Below are 10,760 nucleotides of genomic sequence, written 5' to 3'. Positions count from 1 at the left end.
CGAAACGATGGGGATTCGTAGCCTTTCCACAGACTTCAGCTTGTTCTATTGGAGGCGGACATCCCTGAGCAGGTCTCCTGAACAGTTGCAGGTGGGTTCCCCTCCTGCCTGCCTCCACGACCTGCTCCTCCACATCCCCGCGGCCACCCCTCAGAAACCTGCTCAGGGGTTGTTTGCTATGAAAACTGCACGGTCTCAGGCGGAGCCGAAAACCTCTGAGCACCAAGGAGAAATCACCATGCCGGGCTCTAGCCCAGGAGTAGTTTCTGGCCCCGCCCAGAAGTAGGCATACGCCGAGCAGGCTTCCTGAATCCCGCCCAGAGATGACTCTTGCGGTAGAGTCAGCCTCCATCTCCAGACTTGCCAATTTCCCGGAGGGACGGAATTGTTTGAGAGCAAAGACCAATTCTGAGAGGAAGGCGGAGCCCGAAGGCGGGGCTCCAGGCTCCGCCCAAGGCCCGGTTTTCCGCCTAGCAAAACCGGTGCTGCACAGCTGGGACCCTGCAAGCCGCTGCGATGGACGTGTCTTGGGCCACGCAAGAGAGTGAGGCAGTGGCGGAGAAGGTGCTCCGGTATCGGAGGGACGAGTCAGGCTGGAAGAAGTGCCGGGAAGGCGTGAGTGAGGGACTGGGCGGGAAAGGGTCCTGGAGACTGTTCCCAGGAGCTTGAGTCTTCCAAACTCCCAGGCTTCTCCTTTCCCTGAGATTTTCTGCACCCCAGCGCCCGGAGGTGGATTGAGGGAACTATTCCACGGAGGGTGGCTGCTCTCTAGGACTCCCGGAGATTCCCGCCCCTTTCAATGAGAACACACTCAAGGTCACCTGACTGGTTTGAGGTTAGGCTTGGATCTGCAACTCCAGGTACCGAGTCTTTCCTCCGTACACTATAATTATACGGTCCCTTCTCCCAGAAACTGCCAGGAAAAGAAACCGTTTTCTTTCCTGACGCTTCTGATGTTTTCTTTAAAACAAATATCCCTAACTTGCTTAAGGAAACAAAAGTTCTTGGTGGCGTTTAAGGCGATTGGAGAAGCGCGCATGACTCCTGGAGTCAGCCTGCCGGGATCTCTTTGGTCATTACCTGCTGTGGGGCAGCGAAGTCCATGAGGAATCCCAGCTGTACCAGGAACGGGCTGGGTGACCTTGGAGATCCCCTCTCCGAGACTTCCTCTAGCTCTAAACCTCTTCCATTCTGTGCCTTTTTGACAGAATGGCGTTTCAGTTTCCTGGAGGCCGTCTGAGGAATTTCCAGGGAATCTGTAAGTGCACCTTCGAACAAAAAAAAAAAAGCTTGCCCCGACTCCCTTCCTGGTTTCTCTGGGGTTGCCTCATGAGAGATTCCAACCCACCCTGGCCCCCCTGTGATCCCCAGTCGTCTTCCAGAAAAGCCTTAGCTAGTGTTTTAAATCGCTTCTAGCAAGCTGTGTTCCTTGAGGGCTTCATACCTGTTTGTGCAGGCTAGAGGGGAGGCGGGCTAGCATATTTTAGCCCCGTTTCTGCCAGTCAGCCCAAGAACTAGGACAGACATGTAATAATAGACTTGATGTAAAATCCTAAGATAAACAAGTTGAATTGATGTCTTGGGTCAAATTCTTCTCCGTGTTCCAGGTACCGAGGAGAAGGAATTCTGTGTGGGACCGTGGAAGAGGTGTGGGATTGCATAAAGCCAGTTGCTGGTGGCCTCCGGGAGAAATGGGACGACAATGTGACCAGTTTTGAAATTGTCCAAAGCATCACAGATGTAAGTTCCACTGGGTATGTCGTCTGAGTGTCTCGCCTGCCGCAGTGCCCTGACCCCATCGCCTCTGAAGGCAAGAGGAGTGCCTTGCACACCATCCCAGCTTCGGCCCTCTGGAAACAGCCTGACTCCTCCCGAGAGGCCAGAAACCCCCAGCAGAGACAGGGGCTATAGATGAGGAAACTCCAGGCAAGCCTGGGCTCCCCGCAACACAGAGGCAATCCTGGGTTTAGATTGGCAGATTAGTTTGAAGCCTGTCAGAGCCATTGACAGAGCCATTTTAGTCTTTTGCCCACAGTAGGACCATTGCAAGGGACTACTTCCGGATTGCAGCGTCTCCTTTAGGAAAGTGTGTGCCCCACAGACCAGCCCTGCCCAACCGAAAGCCTTGCTATGGGGCAGCATTGTTCTGCAACTGTCTTGTCTAGTGTGGGAGCCTCGGGTTCCCATGGGGCCATACAGCCTGAAAAGGTGGCTGGTTTGAGGAAATGAATTATTCATCTTAACGAATCTAAATGTAAATTTAAATAGCCGCGTGGGCTAGGGGCTGTTACAGGAGACAGCTGCAGCCTTGATGAGCCTGCCCTGGCATCATCTCTAACTTTAAGGCCTTGCTTCATTTTGATCAAAGACACTCAGAAGAATAGAAAACCGCAGTGAAAACACGTACACAAGCAACGCTAGGGAGGCTAACCTGTGGGATTTGCATGGCGTCTTAGTGTTGCTGTCTAGGACCTCTCTGGCATTGCCTGGTGCTTATGTAAGCAGGTAGCATTGGGAAACCTCACAGTGTTTTGCAGCTGGCCAAGCTGTGGAGCCAGGTGCCTTTGTCCTGACCTCATTTCAGTTCCGTCTGTTGTCTGTGGAAGACTTTATGTCAGAGTTGTCTGAAGGACGGGGCAGAAATCCCTGGGAAGATTGGTAATTTCATGTCCTTATCAGTCAAAGATGGAATCAAAACACACAGAGAGGATGGTGCTGTCTCAACCCTTCTTCCATCCCTCTGCTACCAATAAGAAGAGAGCGGATCTCAGGCACTGGTGAGCCTTTGACGCTATTTAACTCATGCTGTCCCTCGCTATGAGGCCAGTGGGTGGTCTAAGTGGGGGCATTCGCAGAACCACAATAAATAGATATGATTTTCTTGTTCTGGATTAAAGTGACACCAGTACAAGAAAAGGAAAGGATGCAAAGAGAAAATACAAAGTATTATGCCCAAGTGGGTAAAGTTGAGCAACCCTTGGTTAATGACTTTTATATATAATACAAATGCCATAACAGAAGGACTTGACTTACTTATTTGTGTTGGGGGGGTATACATGTATGTGTATATGTGTATGCTTGTTCATGTGTGCATGGTGCCCCAAGAAGTGTCTTATGCAGTCATTCCCTGCTTTATATATTGAAGCAGAATCTCTTGCTGAATCTGGAGCCAGCAGTTCCAGCCAGCATGCTTCAGGCACTCCCCCAGGGGCTCCTGCCTTCCTTCTGGAACTACAGCTGAGTTACCACTCCCGTCCAGCTTGTGTGTGGGTCCTGGGGGGTCTGAGGTCCCGTCCCCGTACTCACACAGGAAGTGGCTTCAACCGCCAAGCCATTCCCATAGCCCGGTGCACTGTCTCTCGGGATCAGGTGTGGCCCCGTCTCTTGAGCACATTTCCACCTCTCGGTCTCAGTACAGTGGTTGGTGGGACTAAGAGAATGTAAGCTAAGAAAGCCATAGGCTGATACGTGAGCTGCCATTGTGGTGGTTGACCCCTTCAGTGCTGTCAAGGTGGTTACTGGATGTTCTATTTCTGGCTACAAGCTCCCTGTCCTGAGCCCTGGGGAAGAAGACAGTCTGACAAGGGTAAAGACAAGTTGCCAAGTGCACACAGGTAAAGGAGCCAAGCAGGAACTGGTCCCCTCCTGCCACAGTGCCACCTCTCAAAGAGAACCAAAAGTAGCCTTCTAACTCTGCCACCTTCCCCTCAGCCCCAGTTCTGGGTCCCAGTGGCTTTACCTCTCGGCTCTTCCCCTAGAGGGGATGTTTGTCTCTGGTATTGCTTTCCAGGCACTGCCTGTTCCCCGCATACGAGCCACTCACCTGTGCAGAATTCTCTTGCCTTCTAAGTCAGTTCTCCAGCATGGCTGAATGGTTGGGGCTAGTGGGGCTTCCTGGCTCCTCTGGGGACGCTGGCTTGTCCCTGGCTATACTGAGAGACCCTGATCCCGGTGCAGCCATATCCCCTAGCTGAGCCCAGTCAGTCTTCTCGTGCATGAAGCATGAATCTTCTAACTTTTGGCTTGTGTTTCCTCGAACAGATTTTTGAAAATCTATGTCTCATTCCAACACATGTTATTATCTAACATCCAATTCACAGCTTAATTTTCATAAAGTATGAAGTCTGGTTTTTTTTGACATGTACTGTTTGTTATTTTTGAGCAAAAGCAATGGCATTTAATTCTGTCTAAATAATACAGATTTGTATTTATTATGTCCCATTTTAAAATGGCGCAGACCTGTCATGCCAGCAGCCAGGAGGTGGAGGCATGAAGATCACAAGGTTGGGGACAGCCAGGCTACTTAGGAGCTCCAGGCTTGGCAGGGTTACATTTCAATTTGATAAACAAACACCATCAATAAGAAGTACCTGTAATCAGAATGTAATTATTTTGTTTGAACTCTGTTTTACACAGCCCACTGAGTTGTTTGTTTGTTTGTTTTAAGTCAGGGTCCCTAGCTAGCCTAGAACTCGATGTATATATCAGGCTGATGTTGAACTCCAGAGATTCACCTGCTTCTGCCCACCAAGTGCTGAGATTACATGCTTATACCACTAAACTCAGCATCCCGCTCCATTTTATCCCTCACATGTGTTTCCTTGGACATCACCAAATGTTATTATAGATATTCGTATATGTTGAAAAGAACTTTTTAAATATTTCTTTTGATCACAAGACTCTTTTTTTTAAAAGTACTAGCCTGAGGTATGAGTGGAATTTATTAAAGTAACGTGATTACATTCGGAAATTTGGATGAAGAATGCTTAAGCACAAAGAGAAAAAGTCTTTTTCATCTCTGCATGGGATGTGTGAGAACTCTTTGTTCTCATTAATTCATGTGTTCATCGAAAGATTTGGCCTGTTGCCGGAAAGACACAGCTTTCCGCAGATGCTAAGGAGAGGAAGCATAGGCTGGGGAACTTAGACAGCCCGAACAGCAGTGAAGACAAGGACGAGAGGGGGCTCTTGTTCATTAGGAGAAACAGTGACGATAAGGGGCAAAGACGTTTCCTTTCCAATAGCATTCATCAGCATGATTCGGACAGCTCACGAACATCCTGATTCTTCTTAGAGGACGGGTAAGGGATGTGTGGAGGAGCCATGAACCTGAAGTGAACTAGGGTCTGGAGAGAGTGACTATTCAGTAATTCCTAAGACAGACGCTTCCCTCAGACTCCAGATGGAAGCAGAAGCAGATGTTACAGTTGTAGAAAGCAACGATTACTTCTATGGTGCCTGCTACAAGATATGGGAATTCAGAAACGGACTTGTGTCTTGGACTGTGCTTAGGGGAAACAGACATTCTGAGCCCAGCGTGGGGCACCGTGACCAAATATTGTAGTCAGCATTCCTGCAGATCTTTAACACAGCAAGGAATTATACCCAGGGCATTGCAAGCTAGGATGGTACTAGATGGGTGGGAAAGAACCTTTTTTTTTTTTTTTTAAGACGTGAAGATGAAATTATTTGGCCTCAGTGCACCCGCTGGAAAGTGCCCAAGGGTCCCCAGACTTCCTCTGGGTTCTCCTGCTTGCAGTTCCTTCATACTGCTGTGTATGAGATGGACTTGTCTTCAGGAGTCCTGAGCCTATTTTGTTTCGGCAGATGCTGTGTGTGAGCAGAACCTCCACACCCTCGGCCGCCATGAAATTGATTTCTCCCAGGGACTTTGTGGACTTGGTGTTGGTGAAGAAATACGAGGACGGCACCATCAGTTCCAATGGTAAGTGAAGGGAGGTGTCTGCTGGCTGTCCTAGAGGCGGGGCCCTAGCTCTTCGGGGACAGCTGGGTGATTGGGGACCATCAGCAGGCTCATGTGTGCCATCTTCTTCCCTTGTAGAGTTGGGGAGATTTTGTACCCGAGGGTCTAGAATGGGGAGACCAAATACCTGGGCCTTACTGTGTCCCAGATCTGTTCTGATCCCTGCTGAGCTCAGTCCGCACCGTCAACATGCGGATTGCACTTGCTCTCTTTGTATGTCAGTGTGTCGGGTCCACAGGAGCATCCTAATCTTGTGGTTGCTTTCTGCCCCGTTCCTTCCCAGTGGGCAACAGAGTCCCACGATTCCTCCTCATCTAGGGAAGCTCGGAGACACATCCTCACTTCTATGGACTGAAATTTGAGAGAAGAATCTTTCTCCTCCTACCCTGAGCCTTAGATTCTAGAATGTTCTTTCTTCTTAAATTCCTAAAGGGTTGGGGGAAAAGCTGTGTGGGGGTGAGGGTGCATGTGTGTGTGAACTAGAGTGGGTGTAAGTGTAAGGAAGCTGATAGGCAGCAGAACCCTTTGGGGCCTGCTGGACTTCGGTCACTGGGCCTGTGCAGATGGCGGATCTTCAGTGCTAGTGGTGGTGTCCCTGTTGTCTGAAGGTGAGTTCACTGACCTCATGAATGTCTTCCAGCTACCCACGTGGAACACCCATCGTGTCCCCCAAAGCCAGGTTTTGTGCGAGGATTTAACCATCCGTGCGGGTGCTTCTGTGAACCTCTGCCCGGGTAAGGAGATTGGGTGGAGGACTTTGTCTCAGACCTAAGCATAACACCTCTGCGAACTCAGAAAACAGGCACTTTGACTGTAACCCACAAAAGTAACATTGATGTTACAAAATGCATTGTCGCTGGCAGGCACTCAGCCCCACAATGTGCCTGTACCCTCGTGGCTCCTGGGAGGATTGTAAGTTACTTAGATTAATTTGGATGTGAGAATCCCTCTCTCCAGTCCCACAGGCAAATATGTTATACACAGTGACCACCCCTTCTTTACCAGAAATGGGACAGTGCTCAGGGCCTCGAGGACAGTTCCGAGACCACGTTGTGAATCGGAGGGCCCTGAATACACTCACAGACACAGCCGGGGTCTTGCCAGGAGCTCTCCGAGTAATGAGTTACCTGAAGGTCACAGGTTTATTTTGAGCGCCACCCAAGTTAACAAGGAGAGGAACTGCACCTGCTGGTGCAGCCCTGCGTCTCCTGCAGACAGCCAGAGGGAAACGGGTGTGCTTCCTCACAGTCCCAGGAGGCTGGTCTCCATGCCTAGGCTCTTACGAAAACCCAGACGGAGCACCCCCACGGAACACTGTGTCTGCCAGGCTGGCTCTCAAACATCTCTTGGAAGGCTCTTACTTGCGTCTGCAGTAGTAAAGCTATGCTTTGGGATGCACGCCTGCGCACAGCTTTAGCCCCAGTATTGAGGAGATCAGACCCTCTGACTTGGGCCTAGGAAACTACTCTGGACCCCTTTTCCTTGCTCTCCTCCCTGCAGTCAGGTGCCGAGACGTGCCTTGCCTTTCCAGGTTGCCAGGCATATTGCAGCGGAGTGTCTCGAGTAAGAGCAGAGACCTTGCTTGCTCCTTGAGGCTGGATCTCAGGGCTGGTTTAAGGAAACGCTTAGCACGCAAGTTTTAGCTGATGTAACTGGGATCATGGCCCGGGTTCTATAGAAGGGCTGGGTAGGACGGAGAGGTTATATAACTAGCCCAAGATCGCAAGCCAGCAAGTGATAAGGCCTCAGCTTAAACCCAGCCATCTGTCTTCCATATTGACTGTGTGTTTTTTTTTCCTGTGTTTTAAAAAAACAGATAGAAAACATCTGTTCTCTGCGGGCTTAATTCTGATGGGGCAGGAGAAGATAAACAAGGCACAAATGAAAGTAATTATGTTGTATGTACACTAGGAATTACTACACATTACGTGCTGTGTGGAAAACTCAAGGAGGGTGAACGGACCTGGGGTAGGATGGGAGTGAGTCACCCAGGAGGTCAGCAAAAGCCTCCTTAATAGCCTCACGGATCATGGTGGCCTGTGCAGGTCCAGGGTTCCTCTCGGTGGAAGCAGGTGTGGGTACAAGGGAAACTGTGGAAGGAAGTCACTGAGTCGGATCAGGAGAGGGGCCTAGAAGTACAGTCATTGAGGAAGCAGGGCCAGACCCTGCCAGATGCCTTTGTCTGTGTAACTCGGAGCCTTGGAGAGGTCTGAGTATCCATGCCATGACTTCAGTGGAAGCTTCGATGCCTCTGTGGTACATGTCTAACATGTCACCGCTGCTGTTGCTTTCTCAGGGAGCCCAACAAAACCAAGCTGGTCACGTTCTTCCAGACAGACCTGAGTGGCTACCTCCCACAGAGCGTGGTAGACTCCTTCTTCCCTCGCAGCATGGCCGAGTTCTACCCCAACCTTCAGAAGGCCATGAGGAAGTTCCATCACTGACACGGTCGCTTACTGGCAAGAAACACCCGTCAGGGGCTCCTGCTGTTGAGCGTCAAAGAACACGGAAGAGCTACTGTGGCCTTTGGAGGTGCCATAGTGAACAGGAAGTCTCGGGAGTGCCAGCCCAGGACAGCAGCCCATACACACACACACACACACACACACACACACACACACACACACGCCTCCTTCCTCTTGGCCTTGGTGTGGAAGGCGCTGTCTGTCTATCAGCTTGCGATGGTACACACATTCCCGGCAGGGCAGATACTGCTATGGCCTCCTGACAAAGACATGGCTCGAGCATCCTTTGAATCCTTGTGGTCCAAGGGCCCTGGGCGTTGCTGTCAGACACCTCGTCTCTGTGCCAGTCTTGGAGAATCATCATCTATCCTGGTCCTTAAGTCCTGCTCCTCTGGCATTTGGAGCTCCTAGACTTTTGTCCCAGACTCCTGTGTCCATTTTCTGATACAGTTTTATAGACCAGTTTTTAACACAAGACTTTCCTCCCTTACAAAGATGTCAACTCGGAAAACATGTTTTAAAGCACAGAAATAAGCCTTAAAGGAAAAACACTTTTTACCTAATTTTTTTTTTTGTATTTTTCGTCAGACTCGTCTTTTCCTGTCTGTCCTGTCACAAGTTAATGTTTGGGTCCCCCATGAAACCAGTGTGAGTCTGCCGCAGGCCAAATTCTATCTTTGGGAGGGAGTGGGAGTTCTTGTGACCTGTGTAAGTCATTCTGAGTGGAGCCAGCAGCCCCTGTGTTCATGGGGGACTCGGGAGAAGAGCCCCCCAGCCCCATCAGGCCATGCTGCCGTTAGGAAGGAAGAGTTAGTCTCCCGTGTAGTAGGACTGCATAGTCCTACAGTATCTAACAGTTGCCACAAAAGCAGCCATTCCAACAGGGACAAATGCTGTCTCCTTAGCTTTTCAAATACATTTAGAGATTCCTGCTTTTCTTATCAAGAAAGGAGAGGTCCCCGTTGGCTGACAGTGTGCTTGCTTGAAGACTGCAGATACGTGGTGCGCCTCACAGTCTAGCCAGCCTCTCCCTTTAGTAGATGTTAATAATTCCTCCCCTCCTCCTCCACCATTTGTCCACAGCGTGGGGGCGTGGAGTCCAGGACACATTTGCACTTTGATGAGGCTGGTTCGGACATTCCCACAATCTGTCTAGATCTATCTGGCTTTCTTGCCCCTGCTCTGTTCCTGGGGTTAGGATACCAACTGTTGATCTCTTCCTGCTGTCTCTCTCTGGTTTTGTCTCCATGTTAAGCCCACTTACTGTACCATTCTGTTGGCTGTGATCCACCCTGGTTTTTGTAACAGGCGAGAAACTCACCAAATAGGTTAGGCTGGATGCCCAGGAAGTTCCAGAGAGCTATGTCTTTCTGGTTCCCCGCGTCTGGGATTACAAGCGAATGCCACCACACCTGGTTCTTTTGTTTCCATTAGTCTGGTTGGTTGTTTGGTTTTATTTGTTTTTGTCTTTCTGGTCTCTGGGTATTAGATTCAAGTCACCAGGCTTGCATGCCAAGCACCTTCCTGACAGTTGTCTCCCCAGCCCCACACCTTTTATTGTTAGATCAAATTTACCTCCTAATAGATCTAAAGGACTGATCTAAATGATATCGTGAATCCTTCCTTTTCTTGTCTACTATATAGCACAAACTTTAAAGTGGACTGGAGAAATAAGCGTGCGAGCTCTAGCCATTGGCTGCTGCCATTTTTCAGAGTAGGGGAGACTGAGCTATGCAAGAGTCACTGAAGGGCTTTTCGGGAAGAGAAGAGCCCAGGGGTTTCTGAGTCCACTTCAAACAAATACTCTTGACCTAAGATTCTGGAGAGGCTAGCAGGTTACACTGGCAAGCCCCCATTGGCAATGCCCTGAAATAAATGGTCTCTGGTGTTTGGTCTGTGACCCCTGCCAGGCCTTCCCTATGTCATCCTTCTTTCATGGGAACAGAGGACTGGGGATAAGGATCTGAAACCCTGGTCCAGACCTCATAAACCATTACTTGCTGTGGATCATCAAGCATCACATCAAGTTGTCCTGAGCGTGGCTATCAGAGATTCACCATTGATCAAAGCAGATATTCTACGGGCCACACACATGCTACAAACAGGCTGGGAGCCTTGTTTTCCCTGGTGGGCTGTGTTTTAAAGCATCTGGGCCTGCTCATGTCTACCAGGTCAATGAAGAAATGACAATCTCTGCCCCATCACATCCCAGCCAGACAAGCCTCTCTTTGTCATGAGGCTTAGTACCTTCCAATACGCTGGCACAGGACCCACCATTGGTGAAGTGGCCGTGATCATGGATGGCCGTCACTCAACGTCAAGCAGAGTGCCTGCCATGACAGATGGGACATCGGGAGTAATTTTCATTTTACATTCATAGCCATGCTAGTTCATCCTGTGAACACATTTGTTCACACCTTAACTCACACTGTGCTCCTCTATCCCCTGGTCCCACTCTTTCTAGGATCACTTCTTAGCCCAAGCAAAAAAGAGTTTTTTAAGTGTTCTTCGTTACAGGCTGCATCTTTATA

At 49.7% G+C, this 10,760-nt stretch overlaps 1 protein-coding gene across 1 annotated transcript; it reads left to right on the top strand.

Annotated features, from left to right (window-relative positions):
* The first annotated feature begins 454 nt into the window (after positions 1-454).
* On the top strand, positions 455-9,837 carry Stard5 (StAR related lipid transfer domain containing 5). Its single transcript, XM_048435267.3, has 6 exons — positions 455-615; positions 1,209-1,258; positions 1,608-1,740; positions 5,608-5,725; positions 6,405-6,498; positions 8,061-9,837. Exons 1-6 carry the CDS (start codon positions 517-519, stop codon positions 8,206-8,208), a joined length of 642 nt encoding a protein of 213 aa, XP_048291224.3. The 5' UTR covers positions 455-516; the 3' UTR covers positions 8,209-9,837.
* The last annotated feature ends 923 nt before the right edge of the window (positions 9,838-10,760 follow it).

The sequence above is a fragment of the Myodes glareolus genome, chromosome 24 (assembly GCF_982192425.1).
Source record: "Myodes glareolus chromosome 24, mMyoGla1.1, whole genome shotgun sequence".
Classification (NCBI taxonomy): Eukaryota; Metazoa; Chordata; class Mammalia; order Rodentia; family Cricetidae; genus Myodes; species Myodes glareolus.
This window is presented reverse-complemented; position numbering and strand designations above follow the sequence as displayed.

Excerpts from the sequence above, each read along its gene's own strand:
- Stard5 (XM_048435267.3), top strand. The coding sequence starts at position 517 with ATGGACGTGTCTTGGGCCACGCAAGAGAGTGAGGCAGTGGCGGAGAAG. Across the intron at positions 616-1,208 it reads GGAAGAAGTGCCGGGAAGGC|AATGGCGTTTCAGTTTCCTG; the intron begins GTGAGTGAGGGA and ends CCTTTTTGACAG. Across the intron at positions 5,726-6,404 it reads CGGCACCATCAGTTCCAATG|CTACCCACGTGGAACACCCA; the intron begins GTAAGTGAAGGG and ends AATGTCTTCCAG.